Below are 27,800 nucleotides of genomic sequence, written 5' to 3'. Positions count from 1 at the left end.
TTAATTTGAAAGCTTTCTAAACATAAGGTTTTTCTTACCTTCTTGATTTGAAAGATTTCTAGCATTACCTATTTTTTTAATAAACTTTATCTTACAGACTATGAAAATGCACAGATTTAATAATTCTTGCTGTTACAATTTTTTTTACGCGTGCTCAAAAGGCTGCTATCCATTTCACAGGTTCCCCAAAGCATGACAGAGAGGCAATCAGAAGGCAGATTGCATTTTGGTAGCAATATTCAGAAGTACAAAGTGGATGAGAACAAAGAAACAAACAGAAGTAAATGCATTCCTTTCTTCTTAATCAATATCCTGTTAGACTGCTGGTTTTGATTCATTAATCTTTTGGTAAGTGGAAAAATTAAACAGATTGACCATTAAAGCAAAAAAATAAAACTGCAAATTAAACTCGTTCTAATGAAATTGCTTGCAAAACGTGCTGCTTCATCAAGCACAACTTCCATCAAAGAGTTTGGACTAGAGAGTACCCATTTCTTTGAAGTAATGTGTTCAGAGGTGCATGCAAATCCAAAATACCTGAAACTTTCTAAACTCTTATTATCCTTTTTTTTTTTTTTTTTTTTTTTTACTTTGTATGTTTTAAGGCCAGAAAAGTTCCACCAAAAAGAAGGAAGTAAACAAAGTACATGATTTTGTGTCCAACAGATTCAAGCAAATATGAAATTGAACTTCATATTAATAGTTGTGTTGCATCTAAATAATATACAGGAAACTTAAATAAAATGTCTGGACGTTTGTGGTAAATCATTTTTTATTCCTACAGTATAGTGATTGATCTGGTACAGTATAACAAAGGAAGCTAAAAAGTAGAGGCTACCATGAATCCAGCATTAGATCCACAAATCCTGTTTACTACAATAGTAAAATCAGCAGAACACAAGGAATCATCAAAACTGTAAGCTGTGCAGAATTTGCCCTTTGCTTTAAATCAAGAAAAACCTGAACTCAAGAGATTATGTGTATAATGTAGGATTATAACTCAGTTAAGACAACTGTTTCTCTGATCTTGCGATTCTAAGGCATTTTACAGACGTCTGTGAAACCCAGAGTGTAAAACAAGTGTCTTTCTGTTCTCTGTAACATAAGCTCGTATTTTGTTGAAAGATAGACTTCTCTGTATGAAAACAATCTGTGCAATGTAGGTCAAAAGATAAACTGTTCTAAATGAGTTTAAAATAAGGGAAACCAAATTCATATATGCAATGTTAAATATGAATATCTCACATATATGTAAATATGGCATTAACAATAAATCCTAACTGCTAACCTTGTTTCGTTTATAAATGCGCGGACCCAAGAGCATGGACGAAAGAGATTCCCAACTATTTCAACTCAGAAATAGAGGCAGTGTCATACACTCAACTGTATGTACAAGCTGTACAATGCTGCAAGTTCTGATTCAACAGTAATGTAGAGATTTCTGCACTGTGCTTCTCCCTGCAGGAATAAACACACCCTTCCTCTGTTCCAAGAGTTCATCCACAAGATCATTAATCACTTGAGGCTGTTTTGCTTCAAATGTGCCAAAACTAATACAGGTTTACTGATATTAGCAGCAAATAGAGCACTTACACAGAACAGAGGAAGAAGGCAAGATTATACAAATTTCACTAGAGAAGCCAGAGAAATTAAATTGTTAATACATGCCTACACAAAAGGTCACTGTTAGCTTAGGGTTAACCAGAACTTGATAACTTATCTCTGACCTGGTTTTGACCTCCCTTGTTAATTGTGGAAGTGCTTTCAGTTAATGAATTGGTGTGTTTACATCTCCCACTTCTGTATTTTTTTTACTTGCTGTTGAAAAATTAGACACACAATATCTTTCTCTAATAAAAAAATAATTAGTACAGACAAACAGTAACCAATTTCACCTGTTTCATGATGGAGAAATTTATGAAGAATGGAACTTTAGAACCTTTATTTCATTTTTTTTTCAGATCATAAATCATTAATTCACAAATCTTGTAAAAATACTCAATTTTTCTGTTTCTAGTAATTTTCATTAGAATCATTAGTACACTGACATCACTGGTGAGAGAAAAAGAAGTTAAAGAACACACAGAAACTTAACAGATTCGCAAAGATGCCAGTAGTAGGTTGTACTCAAATACATTCTGTCATTGCATCATACTTCTGAATGAGCTGTCCACACAGGGCTTGTTTAAATCCTTTTACTGTCCTAACAGCTGTTAGTAAGGGTATGGATATGTATTGATATTGCTTGTCTGAAGCTTAAAACGTCCCTTTAGCCCATTTCTTCAGAAAAGAAACTAGTTTTAGCACCTGAGTTATAATTCAAAAAATTATTTCTCTGCAATCAGTTTATTGTTTTGTCTGTTGTTGTTGTTGTTGTTTTTTAACCACAAGGATTAAGGTTGAGATAAGAATATATGTGGACCTAATTTAAACAACTAAGTTTAAGAGACAAACTAAACCTGACAACTTGTAAAATATACACACACTTTAAAAAGGGACAAAATATAAACCTCATCATTGAAGAGAACTGTATAAAAAACATGACTCATGCTCAGTGACCTAAATAACGTAAGGAATTAAATGTTTGAAAACCTTCAGAAATTAGATTCTGAAATTAAAATAACAGAAATTCTGTACTCCTCTAAATTCAAAGTCTTCCCAGTCCATTCCTTTGACATTCTGTTTCTTGATTAAACTTCTCCAAAAGAAATGTATCCAGTTCTATTGAGGATCACACTATTCACCCAAGAGATAGCATAACTAAATCAAGCTCAGAATTTTCATCTTTTTTTCTAAAGGAAATGAAGGTGATATTCAGTCATCTAAACAAAGGCATAAATAAGCCTGTCCAGAATTGCTCATTGTATTGGAGGTAAATTCTTTACTATGAAGAACCTAGAATTTGCTTTATTACAGTATGTGCAACTGCTTGGATTAAATTCAGATCCATATTCATGGAATAGCTGCAAAAAAATTTCACTGTATGGTAGGTAGTTTTCCTATATTTTTATATTATTTAACAAAAGTTCCATTCTTCTGAGTTTGCGTTTATTCTTTGGCATTGGCTTGTCATATAAGCCATTTTTGAGAAGATGCTCCTTGCTGTGATGGATCTGGGCTCCATGCTGAAGCTGGAAAGAGCACAAAGCTTGAAGAGGACGGAGTATAGTCTGCAGAAAAAGCGGGAGAGGGAGAAGGGAGAGACAAAAAAAAACCAATCATTTCAATCTTCTAGTAATCTGTCCCGGAGTCATCATTTATTCAAGGCTTTTATTCCAGAACTACTTTAAAAAAAAAAAAAAAGATGAACTACAACCTTGCTGGAACCCTTGGAGCCACAGAGAACATCCGTGAGTAGGGGGGAAAAAAAAGCAACACATCCACCTACCTTCTGTGGTTCCTTACTCCTTCCTTGGTCACAGAGACTTCCATCTTCAGTTCCAGCTACATTCTCTAAGTTATGGTTTTAACTTGACCTTAGCAACAGACTATAACCATTGCTGTGATTCAGCAAAGCAGTAATAAAAAAAGGTAGGAGTAAAGAACTGCTTGTTATTGCATGAAAATACACTGAAGGCAAGGTTGAAAGTGGTCTCATGATCAAGGTAGCTAGACTGCTATCCTGGGGACTAGACTTCATCCCTGCTTCCTTTCAGTGATACTATGTAGAATTAATTAAGTGACTTAAAACCAATTTAACTCAAATGGTTACTAACTGTGGGTTCTTTGTTTCTGATTGTCTGGGTTCGATGCTCTATTAGATCTGTTTCAAAAGGCTTATTAAATTTATTATTACCAATATAAGTCAAAAATAACATTATCTCTTTCATTGCAGACTAGTGCAATCAAAACCTGCAAGGAAAAGGCTAACATTCAATTAGCTTCCTTTGATCTAGGAAAAACTTTAACTGAAGCACTTTTATGACCCAAATTCTTCAGATGACACCTAAGTGCTGCAGGAAGACACAAGCCAGTGGGTCACATTCCCTGTCTGCAGAAGTGCTGGAGTTCAGTAGAACAGGATTACAGAAGCATTTATCTGCAAGCCTGTAGTCTGAAAGATAGCTTTTGCAAAGGAAAAGTTACCATTTTCCATGCACTAAGATACTTAATTGTCTACCTCGAACAGGATCAGCTACTGGTTGTTGGTTTTTTTTGAGTTACAGAATACCTTGCTGTTCTTTGAAATCAGATCATATTTACCTATTTAAAAATATCGTGATTATTAGTCTTCAGTAAATATTTTGAGACTATTAAGCAAATTGATCATATCAGAATATTAATTTCAACTTCTTAGAGTCTACCACCAGTCATTCTCAAAGACTGTGATCAACTCAGTAATTTTAAACTCAGATTTTAACTGAACAAGATAACTATAAACTTACAGGTATTTAAGTACTTGAATATTCTAATTAAGAAGAACAGAAACTTACTGAAGCCAATTTGAAATTTTTCTCACGTCATGGAAGTAGTTTTCATTAAAAAAAAAACAAAACTGTTATCAAAATAGTAATTCTCAAGAGCTTCCAACTGACAGTATCTGGAATAACACCACTCCCCACTATCAGACAATGTAGAGACTGATGGAAATATTTAAAAGAGAAGTCAGATATAACAACTTAATGTGACAAATTTGTATTTGATCTCAAATGATGTAAATAAACTTTTAAAGGTATGCACATGTATACAAACACACATAAAATGTCTTATAGGATGTATGATTTAAGATAAATAACCTGTCCCAACTTTATTTATGCTTACCTTCTGTTGAGAAGAAGCAGAATAAAGTCAAAGGCACAAAACCTTCTAGACCCAGTTCAAAAATTTGATTCCAAACACTGCCTATAATGTCATCCAATACCAACAAATCACTACCCAATTACTACCATGCTTTTTTGACTTCAAGAAAATTAAAGATTGATGTGAGCTTATAATCACTCCCAAGTTTACTAATATTTTCTAAATTGCCTATCATACTAGAGTAAATATAACTTCAGTAACATAAGAGTACACTATGTAAATTCCACATATTACAACAGAACTTACAGTAAGCTAACACTGCGCATCAAATAAATCAAATCTGTGTCCAGATTATAATATACATATAAGGGAAACCATCTATATCATCTGCTTTGAAGTTTTGTAATAAAAAATATCAAAAAGAAGGGAGGAGGTTACTATCACAATGCATCTATGTACCATGTACACATACAACATACACCACAATATTATTCCTATTTTGGACTAAGTCTTCAATTTAGTCATCTCTAGAGACCTTTATTCAACTGGACAAAACTGAGACTGCTGAGTTAAAAAATATGTAAAAGCTACAAGAGAGAAATAGCAAATAAAAAAGAGGGAAGAGAAAAAGGGAGATTGACTAGCAAGTACATGAAAGACAGAATTCAAATCAAGAAAAAGCAAAACCGAAAACCACACAGTACAAAAGGGAAGTTTGATAAAAAGTATCCTTAAGACAGCACAGTGAAAACCTGTAGAAGTTGAATTGCCTCAGGAAAGCACTAGATGAACGAAGAAAAGAAAAAGAAAGGCAAAAAAAGACAAAAACAGGAACTGAGGATACAAGTTGGGAATGTAACAGTTGGTATCAGTGAGCAATGAACTACTCCAAATACAAAATGAAGCATTACCAAAGGCAAAACTGGTCTGTAAAACAAATTCTGCATTTATCCATGATGAATATTCCAGCACTAAATACATTTTGTTACAGGCAATGATCTATCACTGGTATCTTTAACATCATAAAGGCAAGATTCTTATCTGTGAGCTCTCCCCAGGAATAGACAACACCTTGTTGCCAAAGAGCGATCTCATTCCACCACGAGACAAGACAAAAAATAGCCATCATTTAAAGTTCTGAAAACAAAATTGTCAAAGCAATCAAGAACAGAAAATCTAATAAGTTCCCTCAGCAATCTGACAGCTATGTTAAATACAGCATAGGAAAACTAAAGAGAGTTCTGTGCATTACAAGAGTCATAGAAATCTCAAAATACTAAAGCTAACAAATATCTGAAGAAAGGTAGTTTCTATTGGTAGTCCTTTTTTCAGTTTGCTATGGAACAAAACTGCCAAACACAATGCCCTTAAGATCTGCATAGTCAAATGTTGTATTAACAGCTAAGTAATTCTGCTGCCACTCTACTATTCACAACAGAAAAACTCAAGTATTTAAAATTAGTTACATACCTCTTGTATACTCTTATTTTTTTCCATGAGAGTAAGAGCAACAGCTGCACACTCAAGTGTAGAGAGACAAGTGTTTGTTGGCTGTGTACGAATTACATATTGACTTGAAATGTTGGGTTTTAACTGTACCTGAAAAATAGCAAATGACTAAAATGAACTGGTCAGCATAGCAAACAAGATACTTCTTCACTGCATAAGCAAAAGAAAGCACTTTCTCCTCTGAAGTCAGTTGCCTTCTTTTTTGCCCCCCCATACCCAGTGACCTTATAATCTGTATAGCCTACCAGTCACCATCAGAAACAAGAACTGCATATTCATTATTGTACAAACACTTGAAAACATACGTGCATATCAGAGACGGACTGAATGAAACGAAGGTTGTAAGTTTTTATTCTTCTGTGTTTTCCATAAGTAAAAATCCAAGAAAATAAACCAACTTCAGCTACCAATTACACTTGTCATGCACATTCTATAACAAAAATCATCCACACATGCTTTTTTTATTGCACACTCTAACACAAAAATGATTCCATACAGTACCCTATACATACACATCATACCATAAAATAACTGACACTATTTCCACGTTAAAAATGGTAATTTTCTGAAAGAAATCACATAAATCCTTAGGTCACTGATTACAGCAATCTGCTTATCTCTACAGCATGTTTAAAACTGATTTACTGGCTCTGAGTCAAGCAATAGCCACTTTATACTAACTCATAATTAAAAAAATTTTAGGAAGAAACTTCATTCAACCAATACACTGTCTGTTTCATTAGCTTCAAAAGCTTTTACTGCATTTCTGAACAGTCATTAATTTTTGAGTTTCTTATAAAATATAGCATGGTGCAACAAACTTTAATGAGTTACTATTAAAGTTCAAATCAATTAATTGTCCCTTTCTGAATCTCATCCTAAAAACTGTTTATTTTCCCATCTTCTATGGAAAATGAGTTACCGTTTTTCCTGGCTATCACAATATTGCTCCAATTTTCCTCGCCAGAGGTTTTTCACCATTATTAATTTTATTCAGACTTCTCCCTCTTTTTATTTGTAGTCTATCATTTTATCTCATCTCTATCACACATAATTACCCCACCTTAGAAGTTTGAGATCTCTCACTCATAAAATGAAACCTCCAAGATAGAGGGAAACCTTGAGCGAATTAGACCAAATTCTAATACTTCCACTGGCCTCAATTTAATGGGAACTAATAAAAACAAATACAATAGCAAAGCCATTCAGAAAAAGGCAAAATAAGCTAATTATAGAAGTTTAATATACACAAAAATAGGAGAACAGAAAAATGTAATTTTGAGACAAAAGGTCCTGACTTTTTCTGTTAGAGAAAAATGCTTTGTCACTTTTTTTTTTAAATGCTTTTCTTCTTATTGGATAGCCTTGAAGGACAAAAATATGCATGCATCATTATGTTTACAAAGTCACTAGTATGGATTATTTAGTTTGGAGAGGTTGTTTACAAAGGTACATACTTGCCCTTATCAACTACTTCCTCCAATTTTATATTATAGTACAACAAAGTGAAAAAGGCAAAACAGATTAAGAATAGAAAACACAGAATTTACACTGCAGTGTATATAATGAAAAGTAAACAAAAATGAAAAGAACATTTTTGTATTTTCATTTGTTATTCCATTTCATTGATTATTCATTATTATTCATGTTATTTCATTCATATTCTATTTGTTATAAAGGTTTACTTTATTCTTACTTTCCATTTCTGAAATCATGTAAGGATGTCCAGAAGATGTAGTTAATTTTGATTATACACCAATCTCTGCTAACAGGAGTTTTTAGTCCCTCCTAACTTCTTAGAACAGAATCAAACAAAACCATGGGTTGACTCCAACACAAACCTTGCTGCCCCAGGACTAGCCTGAGCAACTGAGCAGATACCTATCTCCACTTTCTCACCATCAGACAATCACTGTCTTCACTCGGTGCTTCCACAGTGACTTCATCTGAAATGTACCTTCACCTGAAGGTGCACTGCCTTCCCCCTACCTCAGACAAGGACAACAGTGTCTTAAGCCTTTTTTTATTCTTGTCTTTATAAGAGCTGTCTGGAAAAATTTCTATCTGCTAGTTTCTGTATTTCATTGCTTGAGGGTAGTGCAGAATAACTTTTAAGTCATAAGTATTCCGGAGAGGGGAAAATTAGTCATGACTGCAAAGCAACTTTTAGGGAAGAAATGCTGCCTTCACTCTTACACTCTGAAGTCCTAAAGTCTGTAAAGTACAGAATTCAAACAGCTGGCATTGTACAGAAATGCAAATTTGCACTTCTAACAGCAACAGGAATCAAATTCCTTATTCCTTCTTGGGGATAATGAGAGGATGGAAACAAGTGGTTACCGTGCTCACTCGTGGCTGGGAGGAGGATGACATTAACCTCTTCAGCCTAATCCTTTCCTTGCATTTTGAGGCAATAAATTAATGGTCCCCAAGGTCACTTCAGGAAGTTCTCCAGGATCTAGACAGATTACTGTTACATGTGTATCTTAAATCCAGCTGAACAAAATTAATTCTAACTTAAGGAAACAGTTAGTGTAAATGAAATCAGACTGTCTACCCCAGCATTACACTTCAGAATTTGAGAATAGGTGTACATAAGCAATATATTTAAGTACACTTCAGAAAAGGAACCACAGTGTTTTATAATCAGTTCTTAATAAAATGCTGAAGAAAGAGTGATAAAAAATTAACTTTTTTATTTTTTAGCTAGACAAAATAATTTGCAAATCATATGCATACTTTGGAATATTTTCACTTGTTAACAAAATACAGCAATGTCAGGTTGAGAAAACAGCAGTCCATTTAACACTGTTCATCAGAATAAACAGCACAAGACAGAAGATGGAGATTATCTAAACAAATTCCAATTAGATAGAGGAATTTAGATAAGCTGAAGGAAATAACTCACTGGAATTTAGCCAAGACTCTGAAATTAGGGTATCTGTACAACACATACAACAAAGTTTTCTATATGTAACTCAAGACCCAGGGTTTCCCGAAAGCTGCACGCTAGTGGTTCTCACACCCCATTACACTAATTTGCTGAATGCAGGCTTCTCTGCCAACACACTGTTCTCTAGTGTCTTTGAGCATTTGCAGAGCATTTCAGTCACAGTAGAAACACTGGTCCTTCGTAATTTCTCAGGGCTGCATTTTTCTTCAGGAACTTCTCTGGAGACGCTTTGGACATAACATCCTAGTGGGTCCAGTTCAGCTGTTGAGAACTAAGGAAAGCAAAGACTGGCCTTGATGTGGTCAACTAATTGCCGACTGAAATTTTTCAGAATTCAGGCAGTTAAGGCAGGCAAGTGGATTCTGCTCGTATTTTACATAGTGTGACTAGAAGCTCTGCAGAAACTTTGAGTATCATCCTCAGTCCTCTCCTAATGTCAATTTCTTTATCTTTTCACCCTTTCAGTGTCAGTCTTTTCATCAGTATTTTTACTAGTTTTACTCTCTGAAGTGAATCAAGAATTATGCATAATTACATTTGGAAAACAGTGCATCCAAAGAACAAAGAAAAAGAATAGGGTTATTATATCTGCTTCAGAGAGGACTCTTTCAGTTCTTGGTTTCCTCTGTTATTTTCTGCAATTAAGCCATAGGCGCAACAAAACTGGAAAAAGAACAAAATATCCTTCCACAGCTTCAACAAAAATCCTACTACTTGTTTTAAAGTACCCTATTCCTTTACTTGTGTTGACAGAAATTCTAAAATCTGAGTTTCTGTTTCAGAATCAAATTGCTCAGCTGTAAGAGAAGGAAGGGAAAAAGTGCCATCAGTAATACTTCTTAATTTAGGCAGTGTTTACAATTCACACATGCTGTTACTTCAAATACCTTCCAGAAAAAAACAGCACAAGCCTTTTTTATTTAAAGAACTCAAGACCACAAAATAACAGAAATACTAAAAACGCATCCTGCCATTTTGGTCTTCATCCTAGAAACTAAGAAATATTGCTTTTAAGGTGCTGAACAGGAACAGCACTCTCTGTGTGCTACTTTACAATAAACCCCAGCAGAAAACAGAGTTGGGCATGGGAAAGATCCTTCACTCAGTACCCAGTTGCCAAGTACTTGTTACCTGTAAGCCAATACAAACGCTGTTCCACATATTAAAGCACAGAAAACACAAGCAGTTTAATAAAGTTGCCTTCGTGACAGAGAATATAGCCTGAGCAAAGTTAGTCTCAGCATGCCACTGAAATTTAGATCAGGAATATAAATAAGTGATTTCATTCAAAATCTTGACTTTAATTTAAAGTGACATCTTAAGAGCACTGTTTTCAAGCACTGCAGGGAACAACTGCCATGAAACTGTCACAAATGGATACCCTGAAAAAGTAAATGGATGGCACAAAAAACCTCTGCCCACTCTGCATGTTTTTTTATTGAATATTTAGGTGTATCTGTGACATTTCTTGTGTATGTTCCATGTAAACTCCTGCAGCAATCACAAATTGTATTATGACTTTCAGATGACCCTTAAGAAAGGGATTTGTTCTATTTCTATGTGACAGCAAGACACTTTCCATGTTTTCTTGGATAGTTCACAATGACCACCCAAAATCACTCTTAGTGTATCCCACAAACGTTCCTCTCAACAATTTATGACTTTTACCACTAGAAGGCTAGGGATATCTCAGGGCAACTGGTACTAGAAATGTAATAAACACATACTATTCCATCTTTGCCAGAGAAACAGAATAGCTTCTGTAGAACAGCACAATATGGCTACAAAACATTCTGTGTGCTCATACTACTTTATTCCTTCTTTCCTGAACTACAATCCTGATTCAGTCTTACGCATGTCAAACACAGAAACTTTCTTACACTCTTATAAAGTACCTGTACAAAGTACCTATTGAGGGCAGCGCCCTCAATTTCTTCCCAAAGTTATTAAGTATATGGCTAAAAGATGAAAATTGTTGTATTTCTACACACTTTCAAAAATGTTATTTTGCTCCAAATTATTTTAAAAAATACACTGTTAATTCAGTGGGCACTGAACACTGAAGACAGTTGGTCCACAACAATTCAGTAGAGATAGTCAATGAGTTACCTAATACACATCATCTGCATGTAACCCTAGAAAGATGCTTCTTTCTTCCCTGACTATATCCAATGATATCTCTTTTAAAATTAATATCTAAAGAAATCTGAAAAAGAAGTCCTATAATTTGATATTCAGAAATATAATACAGAATCCTATAAGTTCATTCTACATGTTTAGAACACTTCATATTGAGGAAAAAAAAGCTTGTAGAGTATTTCTCTACTGTGTGCCTTTTTTATATTTTTTTATTTTTTTATATACCTGACTTGCAGAATGGAAGTTAAACTGCAAAATGAACATGCCCTTCACAGACAGATATTCTTACATTACATTACTACAGAAAATTATGAAGCAAAAATATAGGAATTCTGCAAAAAAAAAAAAAAAACCCACAAACGTATATATCATCTTTCTCCACACCATCCCTACAATACCCAAGTGTTCTCACAGCTCTTCAGCCATATTTTTTCAATTACAAGTCAACATTTAGGCTAGATGTCAAGCAGTGCCAATTTAGGCAGGTCACCTCCCTTTTCTGAGTGCCAAGTTCTCAATAAGTATGAAAGAAGGAAGGAATGGTAGAGAATCTAAAATCAAAAGTATAACAGCAAGAGCTGCTACTGAAGATGAGTAGTGCTCTCCTTTCTCCTTTGTATGCGCCAGTGTGTATGCGTGTGACATGTTCTTTAAAAAACTATGAGAATACTGAGAAGAAAAAATTAAGAAGCAATTATTTTAATTATTTTCATTTTAAATGGCATGGAAGTGTATATGGAGCAAAGGTATGGAACTGTGTTCCTCCATGTGGAAAAAATGGCACCCGCTTACATTCACTGATGCTTGCAGAACATTTATGGGGACCAAGCAGTGGATGTGAGCACAGTGAGGTGGTAGGAGGTGTGCTTCAACACTGGCAATGCAATGTGAAAGACAGCTATGCAGATTTTTCTGAGCACAGCATGCAGGCTCTTGTACATTTTTTGCCAGTGATGCGCAACTAATAATTATGACTACAATGTAAAGTAACTTTTTGTAGCTGAGAAACTGCTCTATCAAATACTGGTACTGTATCTGTTGGAGTTTCCATAGAAATAATTAGGAAGCATTACTTTTGGAACAACCTACGTAATACAGTCTTCTGTTAACATAGGCAAGTGAAATGAAGACCTAGCGCACACCAGGTGAATTTAAAAATAGCTGAAATTTCTGTAACATAAGGCAACCTGAGTTTGACCTAAATGGCTAACAGAAAATTCAAAGATAACTGAAACTGTGAAGAAAGGAAATGGCCTCACAGATAAGACAAAATAAAAGATAGGACCAACCTACGAGCATTCAGACTATATACTTCGTAGGAATAACTGAAATACCATCTGGTTTTGGTCTCATCTTCTAAAACTGCTGTTTTAGCTAAACCTAAGAAATGATGCAATTTAGTAGTGATATTATGTTAAAATACTTATATTTACATTTGAGTTTTACAGAGCATGTCTGGCACTTCATAAAATTCTGCATTTTTCATTAGTTTCCATTCATGGTAGTTTTGTAGTCAGAGGAAGGAAAGATACAGAAATTATTTTTGGTAATAACTCTCTTGCTCTGCTTACATTTCAAAAACTAATGTCAGGCAACAGATCCATGTTTTATGCAGTACTATTCTTTTAATAATTAATACAACAGGAAAGTGCTGCAAGTAAATTTAGCCAGTGAGCAGAGAACTGATCTAGAGAATGGGGTCATGAAATGAAGAAAGAAAATTTAATTACATGAATTGTCACAGCAATTTAACTTTAATTACCTGCAAATATCAGAAAATTGAAAAGGGAAATTAAATACTTCAGTGTCATAAAGTAGCATTAATGCAATGGCATTGTTCTTTGGAACCTACTAATTACTTTTGCTTCTTCTGGTTTCTTTTTTTCCTATTAAATTTAAATAGCCCTTCCATGGAACCAGAAAAGTAAGTGCAAGAAGCTCGTGAGAGCTTTAGAGGTGCAGAAGGGAGTGTGTAAATGATAAGAGAAGAAAATCAAGTTTTTTTTGTCTTGTTTTTGAAAGAAAGCTCAATCAAAATGAAAATCACTTCTAGCTTCTTTTTTATAAAGTTTTCAGATCCCATGAGAAATTCAGCATGTTCAAAGTGGTGTATAACTTGCAATCGATTCTGAGCTTTCTAACAGCAGAATATTCATATTTGTAGATATGAAATGTAGGCACAGAGTTTAACAACAGTTAAGAAAGAAATGGCGGAGAAATATATTAGAAGTAAAGCTTTTGCCCACAATTCAAGAGTGACAGTGGCATACACAACTGACATCTGGCAAATTAACTGAGACCTTTCAGTCATAAAGAAAATGTCACCATATTGAGGAAATAAATACGTACTTATGAACAGAAAAATGTCAAAGCAGACAAATGTAATTCAAATTAACCTAAATGTCAGACAGACTGACTCCTGTTGATTACTCATATCTCCACCTGCATGAAGTCTTGAGTCGAGGTAATTCTCCACTCTTACTCACTGACCTCAGTCTCCTCAGAAAGCAGTTTCAGTCCATCCTTTCATAGAACACTTTTTCCGTTAGAAGCCAAGATACTTATTTAATGTTTAACTTGTGATGAGATATTAACTATGTCAACAGTTTACAGGCAGATTTGGGCCGCTTCCGCAACAATTGGTGAAGGGAACTGATGGATCCATGCCTTGGGAAAGGGGAAGGAGGGAAAGGGAAAAGGGAAAAGAGAGATGAGCCTAGGAACATAGCAGCAACGATCTGAGGAAAAAAGCTAATTTACTATGTAAGATATCAGAGAGCAAATTAACACAGTATAATACAATGTAATTGGAATTGAAGCTAATAAATCAAATAAAATGAGCAAGAGAGAGTGTCCGATAAACCGAAGGCCTTACGCCAACGCTGAAGGCGGACGGCAGCGAGCACCCACTGCTGAGTCCATCCCAAAGGAAAGAGAGCGTCCCGTGACCGCAGACAGCTTTTATCTTTCCCTCTGAGCGTAAACATGTAAGAACACAAAGCATCGCACAGTCCTCTGGGGAATGTAGTTCTTCTTCTCTTCTGAGACAGGTACACCTGGAACTATCGATGATCCACAGAGCTGGAGCATTAACTCTAACTCAATGCACTACATGATGCTATGATGTGGAATACCAGTACCAAAAATCATAAAACCATGACGAACTATAACCTGAACACATTCAAACATATCAGAATATGGTAACAGATTCCTTACTCTACCATTGAAGTCATTATGAAGTCATTATAAAATTGGACATCTCAATACTCTCCATTCTTTCATTGTCCAGTTTGCATTGGTAATAGAGGCTGCATCAACCCAAATGCAAAATAACTCCCTGCGTCCCCCCTGAAAAAACTTTACTAGAAAAAGAATAAAACTAACCAAAAGCACTGGGGAGTCAGCAGCTCATTAATTTGTTGTTACTACTATGGTCTCAGTTGGACACATCTTTGTGAGAGCATGCATGTTGACATCAGATGGGACACAAGTGACCAGGAGGTGCATGAACATCATGGGCAGCAAGAGCAGTGAGGCAAGGGAGATGACTGTCCCCCCCTTCTCTGCCCTTGTGAGACCTCACCTAGAGTACTGTGTCTAGGCTTGAGACCTCCAGCTGAGGAAGGATTTGGAGCTTTAAGAACGGGTCCAGAGGAGGGTGATGATGATAATCACAGGGCTGGACCACCTTTCCTATCAAGAAATTGAGGGAGCTGGGCTTGTTTAACTTGGAAAAGACAAGACTCCAGGAAGCCCTCATTGCAGCCTTCCTGTAGATGAAAGATGTGGATTCCCCATGCCTGCAGGTGTTCAAGGCCAGATCGGCTGGGGACCTTGGGAAGCCTGATCTGGTCGGTGGCCAACCTACACAAAGCAGCAGGATTGGAACCTATCTGAAAGGGAAAACATCATGCCATATAGCTTGCCATGTATTGCACTTGTCTCCTCAGATCCATTGTTACCTGCATCCACGGCTGCCTGGAAGACAGGGGAAGATTTAGATTAGACCTGAGGAAACATTTTTTCTCTGAAAGAGTGGTCAGGCACTGGAATGGCCTGCCTAGGGAGGTGGTTGAGGCACCATTCCCAGCGCTGTTCAAGAAGCGTTTAGATGAGGTGCTAAGGGATTTGATTTAGTAGTTCAGTGGGTAGGGATGGTGATAGGAGGATGGCTGGACTAGATGATCTTGTAGGTCCTTTCCAACCTAATGTACCTATGAACCTATGAACATAAACTCGGAAGGCACTGTCCCATTTCATTCATGGAGAAGAGGCCACATGGTGCTGCCTATGCATTTCTGAGCTTGTGGGGGGTCCCCACAAGTTAAAGTAATGGACCAGAGATGAAGACCTAGAACCTGTGCATCAGGGACAGCAGGGCAAGCCATGCTGCAAGAAGGTTCCCTATGCCAGGAAGAGCTGTTTCCAGACAGATCCATGGGTCCTCCTTTGAGGTCATGGCACGTTGACCAGAAACATCACTACAAGCAGACCAGGACATTATATTAAATCTGGGGATTCCAGCCAACAGACATTGCTGGAGTACCAGTGACTACTTAATGCAAAAGGGAATCAGCAGCTAGGGGCACTGAAGCTGTGCAGCAACTTGAGAAATTATAGAAGGGAGGTTCTATTGCCCCTGAAAGAGGCCTCTGTAAAGACTATGCAGATGCTGGGAAACCAGAAGGAGAGGGATACCACTGATGACATCAGAAAGCAGACTCACAGAATTGTAGGGGTTGGAAGGAACCTCTAGAAATCATGGAGTCCAACCCCCTGCCAAAGCAGCTCCCTAGCCCAGGTTGCACAGTTAGACTTCCAGGTGGGTCTTGAATGTCTTCAGAGAAGGAGACTCCACAACCTTTCTAGGCAGCCTGTTCCAGTGCTCCATCACCATCACGGTGAAGAAATTCCCAAGTACATTTGTGTGGAACTTCCTATGCATCAGTTTGTGGCCATTTCCCTTGTCCTATTGCCACACACTGCAGAGAAGAGTCCCGCTCCTTGGATATTTATATTTGTGGACCAGATCCCCTCTTGAGTCTTCTTTTTTCAAGACTGAACAGACTCAGGTCACTCAGCCTTTCCACGTAAGAGAGGCGTTCCACTCACAAAATCACGGAATACCCTGATTTGTCAGGGACCCACACAGATCTTTCAGTCCCAACTCCTGGCTTCACAAAGAACTGCCCAAAAAGCAAACCCAAAATCTGAGAGCATTGGCCAACTGCTTCTTGAATTCTATACAGCTAGGTTTGCCAGTGGATGACAGAATTAATCTTCAAATATTTCACTTTAACTTGAACTACACTACAAGTGAAGCCTCTATATGGAGCAATACTATTGTTCCCACCAAGGAGCCACTCCCCTGGAGGGCCAAAGTGTGCAAACTGTGGTTGTAGATATTCAAGCAGCTACAATATTACAATATTGACATACATATATATATGTCATATATAATGTATATAAATAGATATTATTTATTAATTTAACATATATTATATATTATGATATTTTATATAATTATAATTATTGTTATTTCTCTCTTCCTTTTCTGTCTTAGGAAATAGTTTTATCTCAAACTACAGGTTTTACTTTTTCCTAGTTTCTCCTCAATTCCACAGGAAGGGGGAGAGTGAGTGAAAGACTGTGCAGTGTTCAGCTGCCTACTGCTTAGACCACAACAAGCAGTATATAAATTCCTCTTTCATCCCAGTTTTTAAATTCAACTGCGCAGCACTTTCAAAGTTCAGCATTTTTAAGAAATTATTCTTTCTTTCTATAAGTATACAATAGAAATGTTATTATCCTACTGAGTTGTTCATTTAAAAAAAAGAAAAACAAGGTTTTAGGTGATAGAAATAATCTGTTCATGTATGTGAACAGGGTTTTGTTGTTTTTTTTTTTTTTTTTTGCAGCCTTTTTTTGGTGAAAGAAGTCGTAGAAGGTCAAATACTCTTTTTAGCCTACTACCACTACACTCTATTTATCTTCTCATTAATAGAAGTAGCTTCACCCACCACGTTCTGTGACTGCTTCAGACAATATACCAGTAGTCTAACTGTGCCAACATGCTAGCTGTGCAAATGGGTTCATTCATCCCTCTGAACAAATTATATCCACTAGTCCAAGTTAATGCTGTACTTTTTCTGCGTCAGCTTTGCAAACTGCAACAGCTGTTGCAAGAAAACCTGCAGTGCACACACTAATGCTTGTGGACTCTTTCTCCGCTGTGATTATGCAAAACATTCTGGGATAATACTCTTCTCTAAAGGGTGCCAACTTACGGCACAGAAGACACAATCATTACAATCATATAAACTACAGAAGTCACCTTAGGACATATGTCTCATAAGTTCCTCTTATAAAGTTTTTCCAAGCTCCTTATTTTTCATTAAAAAAATATCAGACAAAAGGAAAGATTCTGCACCAATACATAAAAGCAAATATTTCTCATAAAAGTAATACATTATAGCCATTTCCTCTCAGGTTTTCTGGAAGAGTTGAGTCAAAATTTCTTCAAACATTCCTTTCAAAAAAAAAAAAAAAAAAGATACTTCTGAATACTTTTTTAATGATACTTCTAAGTTTTAACACTAATTTAAAAGAATGACAAAATTTAATAAAACATCCTACACCATCTTTAAAATCTTTCAATATAGCAGCTCATATTACACAACATCAGTGAATCTGTGAAGGAGCACAATTAAATGTAGTCTTCTGATGCCTATAATTTAATATCTTTTTCTTTCGTATCTTGTAGTTGAGAAATTGTAATTGTCTAACTATCAGAAAAAGCCTCTTCTACTTGTAAAACATCATTAAAAGCTTAAATAATTTCTTGAAAAAAATGTTTTAACTGTTTATTTTTCATCTACAGGTAATCCCTATAGGAATCAAATCACTTTAACATCTTTAGATTTACCTCACCCTCTTTCCACAGTAACAAACTTCCAAATTTCCAAATCCAGTGACATTCTGAATGCTGTGATCTTGTAAAACTGCATTACAAACTCCAAAGTTGCAAAACATGAAACAAAAAATATTCAGCAGAGAATCTTTCACAGAATATTTAAACACAAATTATAATGTACATTTGCCTATGAGTGAGTGACACTCTCTTTCTTTCTACCTAATTCCAGCATAAATATTTATTTCATTCAATGTACAGCAAACTATCACAGCTTGAAAGCAGGAGGAACCACATACTCATAACAAGAACCAGAAACTATAAAGCCACAACCCCGCATCTCTGCTATTACTGCCCAAGTTCTGACTTATAAGCATAGAAACACTGGATTGGAAAGGACCTACAAGACTATCTATCCCAACTATCCTCCTATCACCATCCCTACACACTAAGCTACTAAATAATATCCCTTAGCACCTCATCTATACGCTTCTTGAACAGCTCTAGGGACAGTGACTCCACCACTTCCCTAGGCAGGCCATTCCAGTGTCTGACTATTCTTTCAGAGAAAAAGCTTTTCCTCATATCCAGTCTAAATCTTCCCTGGCACAACTTGCGGCCAGGGAATGCACTACTACCAAAACTGTATAAAGAAAGAAGAAAAAACACTCAAACTGCTAAATATAACCTTTAAGCTTGATAAAAGGGATGAAAGTCAATTAGGGGACACTTCAACAGAGGACAAAGTTGTTTTTTTTGTTTGTTTGTTTTTTTCTGCGGGAAGCTGCATAAGCACTTGAATTTCTAACTAACAATATCACTAAAACCTATGGACAGTTGAAACTGACCTAAATAACTGCAGGTATCAACTAGCCTATAATAAAAAAATAAGATCAAATATTGGCTTTAGTTCTGGTATTTACTAACAACCAAACTACCCATCAGTTTCAAAACTATCTTAATCCATACATTAATTCTTAATACTTCAAGAGTTGTGTTCTTCACTTTCTAAGGAATTTAAACTAAAGCACAAGTTGCTATGGTACTTAAGATAAAGCAGGTTAAGTAAGAACAGAATTTACCCAGATACTGTATTTACCCAATGCTATGATTGCCTGTTTAAGCCAAATATTTCAGTTTTATACATAATACAGACCTTTTTCATCCCACTGCATTTACATTATGAGTCTATCAGGTTTTTTGCTCTGTTGAAGATTTCAATTTTGTGCTTAAAGAACTTCTCTCTTTTAAACTATTATGAAAAAGTGGTTTGGCTATAACCCTTCTGACTTTTAGTGCTCAATGAATTCTGCTGGTTTATTCATGTCTGACTACATTCTTTATATTCATTCAATAAAGATGTAGTTCTCTGGAAAAAAAAAAAAAGGAATCTTAGCATAGGGAAAAAATTCCCTGTACTACGGCATGGAGCCATCTAAAAAAAAGTTTTTGAAAAATACCTTGTTCCAATGTCTTTCCATAGTGGAAATATTACATCATCTTATGTCCTATTTTTTTTCTATTATTCTGAATTGTTAGCTGTTGGAATCAAACACTACTTCACTAGCTTTGATTTTTCTTTGCTTGCTAGTTTGTTCTTTAGCAGTAATCTGTAACAATGAAGCAGTAATAAGCACTAAGAATGAATGGAATAAAATTAAATGATCTTCATTGCAAAAGTAAGTTAATAAATAAATCAAGTACTACAGGTAGAAAAATCAGCAAAATATTAGCTTTTTATGAAAAGAAATACCATCAATTTATTTCACATTCTACTATCTTTATTTCAATGAATCATTTAGAAAAAAAATTTACTTTTACCTTACATATTAACAAAAATAAATTTGAAAGCAGCATAGAACTAGAAACTGTTTTGACAGCAGCAATGTTCTTAAATAGTAAAGTTTAAAATACTAAAGAACAGAAACTTAAAAACAAGATCATCAGACAGCTTCTTCAAGTCTCTTATCTTAGAAAAAGAAACTCAATTGTATCATGAAACAGCGGTAATCTAAGACCAGTAACAAAAACTCAGAAGATACTCTCTCTCACCAATGTAATAAAGAAATGATGAAGACACCAAGAAGACAGAACAGTTGGCAAAATGGAAAATCTACACACAGTCCACTCTTAACATGAATGATCTGCCAAAGTCATTGACTATGGACATAAAGATCTGGTAATTACAAGGTGAAACAGTTCACATGACTGGACTGCTGTTACGGATGGCTGCGTACAATTCAGTAAAGTCAGCAAGGTGAGGCAGTGGAGTGCTCCTGATTTGAGAGAATAGCTGGAATGTATTGAACTCCATCTAGGGATGAAAAAGTGGAGAGCTTATGAGTAAGAATTAAAGGGCAGGCCAGTGTGGGTTATACCACTCCAGGTGTTAACTACAGGCTGCCTGATAAGCAGGAGGAAGCTGATGAAGCCTTCAACAGACAACTGGAAGTAGTCTTGCAATCGCAAGCACTGCTATTCATGGGGTCTTCAACCACCTTGAATAACACAATCAGGCATATACAGTCCAGTAAGTTCCTGAACCCGTGGAAGATAATTTTATGATGGAGGTGGTGATGGAGCCAACTAGAGAGGGATGCTGCTTGACCTTGTTCTTATTAACAGGGAAGGAACACTTCGGGTTGTGAAGGCTGGGGGCAGCCCTGGATGCAGTGACCATGAGATAGTGGAGCTCAGGATCTTGTGTGGAAGAAGCAAGACAATAAATAGGATTGCAGTCTTGGACTTCAGGAGAGCCAACTCAGACCTCTACAAGAACGTACTTGGAGGTATCCTATGGGTTAGAGCACTGGGAGATACTGTACCCAAGAGCTTTAGTTAACATTCAAGTACCATTACCTCCAAACTCCACTTGGGTGCATCCCTAAGAGAAAGAAATCAGAAAAGAAAGGAGGAGACCTTCATGAATGAGCAAGGGACTGATAGAAAAACACAGATGTTAAATTTTACAGAACACTAAAAAAGAACCTGGCCACTTGGGATGAATACAGGAATTTTCAGAACATGTAGAAAGGCAGAAAGGAGAAACTGTAGAGAACCTGCTTTAGCAGACTAGATGGTCCAACTGATCCAGTGGTTCCTTCCAACCTCAACCAGAAGACAATCCAACTGCCAGCAGAAAAAAATAAGTTAAAACAACGATCAAGTTTCAGCTTTATAGGAGAAAGTGGCATGAACCTTAGACCTCCAAAGCAAGTTGAATAACAAAACAGAAAAACTCAAAGTCAGTTTTAAAATGACTGAATGAATAAAATGACACTTTTGAAAATGAGTGATATACTTCTACTTGTCCCAGCTCCCACAGATTGCCTCTCTCACATGCAGCCATTGAATGGAAGTTCTGCCAGCAACAGGGGCATAAGAGAATGGAAACAAAAAGGAAGGCCACTTTAAACGTGTTAGCTACACCAACAAGTAAGGGAGTCTAATCACAGTACAAGTTAATATGAAAGATTAGTTGTGAAATACTGGGCCTTAATTGAGTTGAACTATATAGTTGAACTATAGCCATAAGATTTTATTTTTCAAGATATTAATCTATTTCACAGACTCACATTAGTATAGAACCTGTTGAGTTGGAAGGAACCATTAAAGGTCATCAACTCCAACTCCCCTGTGACAAATATGGACACCTACAGTTGATAAGGTACACTGAGCCTGGTTAACTCCGGCCTTGAATGTCTCTAGGGTCACAATATCTACCAACCCTCTGTACAACACGTTCCACTGCTTCACTACCTTTACTGTGAAAAAACTTCTTTTCTTATATTGAGTCTAAATCTCCCCCCTTTTAGGAGATTTCCCCTTGTCATGTCACAACAAAATTTGATAAGGAGTCTGTCCCATTCTGCCTTATAGCTTCATTTTAGATACTGAAAGACTATTGTCAGGTCTTCCTGGTGCCTTCTCTTCTCCAAGCTGAACAACTGCAACTCAGCCTGTCCTCATAGTGAAATCATTCTATCCCTTGAACCATTTCTGTGGCCCTCCTCTGGGCACACTCCGACAGGTTCACATCTCTACTGTACTGAAGACTCCACCTCTGGACGTAGTACTCCAGGTGAGGCCTCACTAGCTAAGAGTAGAGGGGTAGAATCACTTCCCTCAACCTGCTGGCCACGCTGCTTTTGATGAAGCTCAGAATGTATTCAGTATGTATGAATAAGCTTCAGTATGTATGAAGGCACACTGCTGGCTCATATCCAGCTTGTCATCCACCAGCACCCCTACATCCTTTTTGGCAGGGCTGTGCTCTATCTACTCCTTCCCCAGCTTGTATGAAGGTTGCTGCAACCCAGGTGCAGGATTTTGCACCTGGTTTTGCTGAACCTCAGGATGTTCTCCTTGGCACACTGCTCAAGCCTGCCTAGGTCACTCTGGATAGCATTTCTCCCATCTGAAATAAACAAACAAACAAACAAACAAACAAATCTACCACAGGAATAATTAGTGACATAAACAGGCTGTGAAAAGTGTTTTTTCATGAACATTTTCTGAATTTGTTAAACAGTCAGTTTAGGACTCCTTTAGCAAATTTGGGATTATGCATAGAAACACTTTCAAACTTAAAGGCAAGTCACGTATCCCTGATCAGGTACGCCAGTGTAAGACAAATGATCTGCAGAATTTGAAATGAATTGCAGTGAAATAAATTCCATAAAATCTATTCATAGAGCTGCAGTTAAATTGAAATACATTGAAATGAATCCCATAAGTTCCTAGCTGCAAATTCCATCTTCTGAAAGCCAAAACGATTGGACTAAAACCAAGAATCTACTCTTCCATTTCACTTACACTAATATAGCTTGATTGCTAAGAGCTTAAAAGCAATTCTCTTATTTGATATCAAACAGATTTCATCAGCAAAAGCAAATTATTTATAACTTAAACAGTTACAGTAGTAGCTTTTTCTTCTTTTAATTAGCAGCATGCTAAAAAACAGTATTCCATTTAAACTATTCTAACATTATAGTCAATGGGGCTTGGAATTTTTATAATTTTTTCACATTGTCTCTCTCTCGCCCCAAAAGAGTTAGTCAAATTTTCACTGATGAAAAGGTGACTCAACAATGAAATGCTTTCTGTTAGTAAAAATGTCAGTATTAACCCTTTTCTGTAATATACTTTTAATCATGTCCCTGAAAGAAAAAGAAAAGGAAAAAGGTACAATTGGACCTCATGGAATTACATAAAACGAAAAAGCATAACCTGACCCAGCATGCAGAATTCTAGTATATACTGAAAAACATTCCTCTAAGCAGCCCTGTTATAATAATTTATGGGAAGAAACATGTCTCAAGCACTATGCCATCTACCAGAAACCAAGAGATAAGGATAAAATATTGCCTTCCGTTGTAGAAAACTGTAGAAAAACCACTCCTGTCCTTCAGACAGCCAAACTGAGCTAGCTGATAGAAACAAATACTTCAGAACACAATAGAATTCAGATGAAAACCTTGCAGTACAAACAAGTTTCAAAAAAATGCAATAAACAAGGAACTGCACACAAGCTATGAACTAGAACTAAGACTTACAAAAGTCTTACACAGCGGCTATGTGCATTGCCTTTGATGGCTTGAGGTGCTGTGCATCTTTTCATTACAGAGGGCCAGAGGTCATTAATCTCTCCAGGGTACAGGCACTCTACCTCACTATTTCTGTATCAGCACGAATGTAAGTGAGCTGGTAAGGAATGAAATCAAGCATCTTGAGGAATCGATGTAATATAAATCCTAAAGCAATGGCACCATTGACATCCAGGCATCAATTTGAAATCCAAACAAATTCAAACCTATGGTATCACAGACAAGTTCTAGCCACAGCAGAAACAGAGTTTACAGTTCCAGCATGCTTTACTGACAAGCATACAACAGAACTCATTCAGAAAAAAGTCATGTTTCCTTTCAAAAACTTAGAATCTATCAGACCACTAAAATTTTCTAGTTTCCAGATTCAGAAGTTCCTCATTGTGAATGAGTCACAATGTACAAAAACTACAAATAAGCATAATAAGAGCTTTTTGTAGACATTTATAAAATTCTAAAATCTACTTCTAAATTCAGGTGTTTAGCCCAGAGAGATCATTGTAGTACAAAATGAAGGGCCACTCAGCGTTTTTACATAACATGAATATAAATGTGTTCACACTAATAATAGGAGAAATTCAACCCTAGATGTCAATTATTCAGATTTAAGTTTTACCATCACAGCTTACAATCAAGACTCCTGTGTCAAAGACAAACTCATGTAAAGTCTATAAACATTCCTTGAAAAGCAATGTTATACCATTTATGAATGCAGCAAAAAGAACACATGTCCATTAACGTTGTTATATTAATATCTATGGTATTTTCATATGGGCAGTGAGAGCTAATTATTGCATAAACACAGCATAACACATCAACAGTTTTTCATACAGTGGAAAGCAAGTTTGTGAATATGACTGTGAGGTTTTCATGAGACTATACAATTTTACTTTCACCTTCTTCACTAGTGCAATGCAAAATGCTCAGGCAGGAAAAGAATGCATGCTTCACTGCATATGGTCTAACACTTTAGGTAACAGCAAAAATTTTCAACACAAACTCATTTTAAATTTTATGAAAAAAAAGACACTGAAGTTAGGTGTGTTAACTGAAAAAAAAAATCAAATGATACAATGAAGTTAAAAAAAAAACATCAAGTCAGCTTTCTCATAAGCTCACTTTTTTTTTTTCATTGTTGTTTAAGTTCTCCTTATCAGCTGGTTCCAATTGAAAGGAAAAAAAAAATTTCCATTAATTTCCTTAATTAAAATACTCCCTTCTAGCTGGTCAGAAAGTAAACATCTATTATACACATATCTTTAAATATTACACCTTACCTGCCTGGGAAATCGGAAGAGAGAATTTTTGTAAAATATATCTTTAGCCTGGCTCCACGTTCCATCAATGATGATCATAACTGGTGGGCTTGAAGACATCACAGTGACTTCTTCCAGATTGGCTGCTTCAGCTCCAGGATACAAAATAAGAGTACCAGGATTTCTGCATACAGTTGCCAGCTCGGGATATCTTCAATACACACACAGAATAAAACAATAATTACTACAAGTGCCCATGAAAAATATGTACTTCCAGATATTCTATACTATTAAGTCCAATTACTCCAAAGTTTGTTTAAGTTTCACAATAAGAAGAGAAGGCTTTGAGACCTTATGGAGGCCTTCCAGGACCTGAAGGGGGCCTACAGGAAAGCTGGGGAGGGACATTCTATATGGGCAGGTAGTGACAGGACAAGGGGAAATGGTATTAAACTGGAATAGGGCAGATTTTGACTAGGTATTAAGAAGAAATTATTCACTGAGGGTGGTTAGACGCTGGAACAGGTTGCCCAGCAAGGCTGTGGATGCCCTCTCCCTGGAAGCATTTGTGGCCAGGCTGGATGGGGCTGTAAGCAACCTGATCTAAACAGAAGTGTCCCTGCCGATAGCAAGGGGCTGGAAGTAGATTATCTTAAAGGTCCCTTCCAACCCGAACCATTCTAAGTGTTGACCCTGCTCTTCAGTTCCTAAAAGAAAAAAAATAATAAATTACCAGAAAAGAAATCAAAGAAAACTTTGATGAAATAATTTGTCAGGAACATTTTCTGAGACTTTAAGTCTGAGAATATCCTGCAAAATATATTTGAACTCAAGATGTTTTGAACTGTTTATTAAAACACATGTATTCTATTAAAATTTGTTCAAGTGCTAAACACAGAAGTACCACAGTTTCCTCATTTTCAACCTTGTATATATAAGGAACATCAGCAATCCTGATTTATGTCTACAGGACATTTTTTAAAATTTCACCATTTCAATTCTATTTATTATTATTTTTACTGTTACAGTACCAAAACGTACACATTCTCTTCTTCTTTCTTGCAAACAGAGCAATGGAATCAGAAATTCCAGGCTACCCTCTATTAAGTGTTTATATACATAGAAATTCCTGAAGTTTTTACAAGATACTCCTAGAAGTTTATAAAATCTATGTAAAGTGTTATCCTTAAAGTATCACGCTGGACGTCTGAAAAAACACCTAGTAGGAAAGATTAAATGGCAAGGGAGAATCTGAGAAAAAGTCAGTAACAAAGACCATTCTACTTGTCTTGAATGTTAGGGAAGAAAGCAATGCTAAATAATGATTTTTGAGTTGACATACACTAGGTGCACTTCAAACATGTGCAACCCTTTATCAATCTCTGGGGACATATGTGAAAACAGATTTTTATTGGTATTAGCTTCCTACACAGTTGCACTGTCTAGGACATTGAGATTCTGTGTCCAAAAATGAAAGAGGAAATGAATTCAGTGTACCAAGAGGTTCAAAGACAGTACCCCAATATTTGACCATTCTCAGTTCCCAACCAAACAGTCCAGGCTGATTTGATTCAATAATACATAGTTAATTGCTGAAAAGAATGTTTACTATAAAAAAAAAGAGTAACGACATTTCCTTACAAAATAACCAGTATAAGAAGTGTAAACAGAGACAGGAAATACATAAGATTAGTCTGTGGCAAATAAAATGACACAGATATTCATCTGCCAACCTTTTTTATTTTTTTTTTTAACCTAACTTACATTATCGCTTTAGTTTAAGGAAAAATTGTGCTACACAAAATCAGAGCCAGGGGTATCTCACTACAGGCTACACTGTACTGTAGGTTTAAATACACAAAATTGTTCAGTAATTTCAGATGATTGTTCTGAGAGCCCAAACCATCAGAAGTGCTAAGTATCTTAGCTGTAGGTTGGGAGAGCTTTCAAATAATTAACAACTCTAAGGTAGTAAAAAGACTTTGAAATAGGTGTTTAGCCTTGAAGGCAGGAAAAATTGCAAATTGTCTTAATATTAATGCAAAACTATAATCACTCTGCAGCACTGCAAGTCATGTTTTGCTTTTAAACAAGTGCTAAAAAGATGACACTGTACAAACACACAAAATATAACTCAATTCATGGTTAAATTTAACAACTTCCTTTATTAACAACCCAACAAATTATTTAAAGACTATGAATCTGCAAATCAGGACAAAGGAAGTGTCACTGATGTCCACCTACCTGGACTTCAGCAAGTCCTTTGACACAGTAACCAACAAAATCCTTCTCTCCTAATTGTAAAGATGTGAATTTGATGGGTAGACTGTTAATGGACAAAGAACTGGCTTCAGAATTGAATCCAGAGAGTGGTGGTCAATGGCTCAATGTCTGGATGGAGATCAGTGATGAGGCGTAATGCCTGCAGGGGGTCTGTGCTGTGACTGATACTGTTTAATACCTTCATCAATCCACAGTGGAGTTGAGTGTACCCCCAGTAAGTTTATAAATGACACCCTGAGGTGTGGGGTGCAGTCAACATGCCCAAGGGACGGGATGCCATCCAGAAGGACCTAGACAGGCTGAGCAGTGGGCCCAGGAGTACCTCATGTGGTTCAAACTACATAACCTTCATAGGCTCCTTAAGGATTCTATGACTATGATTCCCAGAAGCAAAAAGGAACGCT

General features: G+C 36.3%; 1 protein-coding gene across 1 annotated transcript in view; it reads right to left on the bottom strand.

The window, feature by feature from the left end:
- Window positions 1–2,819: 2,819 nt before the first annotated feature.
- The window catches only part of DTWD2 (DTW domain containing 2), a 64,039-nt gene continuing 39,058 nt past the window's right edge, over window positions 2,820–27,800 (bottom strand). The window contains exons 4-6 of the mRNA XM_065744138.1: window positions 25,135–25,324; window positions 6,211–6,339; window positions 2,820–3,170 (exon numbers count right to left, since the gene is read on the bottom strand). Coding sequence (XP_065600210.1) covers window positions 3,000–3,170; window positions 6,211–6,339; window positions 25,135–25,324 — 490 coding nt within the window. The 3' untranslated portion in view covers window positions 2,820–2,999. The remainder of the gene's footprint in view (window positions 3,171–6,210; window positions 6,340–25,134; window positions 25,325–27,800) is intronic.

This window comes from Cyrtonyx montezumae, unplaced genomic scaffold (assembly GCF_038088225.1).
Source record: "Cyrtonyx montezumae isolate F1298 unplaced genomic scaffold, pur_monq_1.0 scaffold_30, whole genome shotgun sequence".
Taxonomy (NCBI): Eukaryota; Metazoa; Chordata; class Aves; order Galliformes; family Odontophoridae; genus Cyrtonyx; species Cyrtonyx montezumae.
The sequence above is the reverse complement of the archived record's forward strand: the minus strand, read 5'-3'. Positions and strand labels throughout refer to the sequence as shown.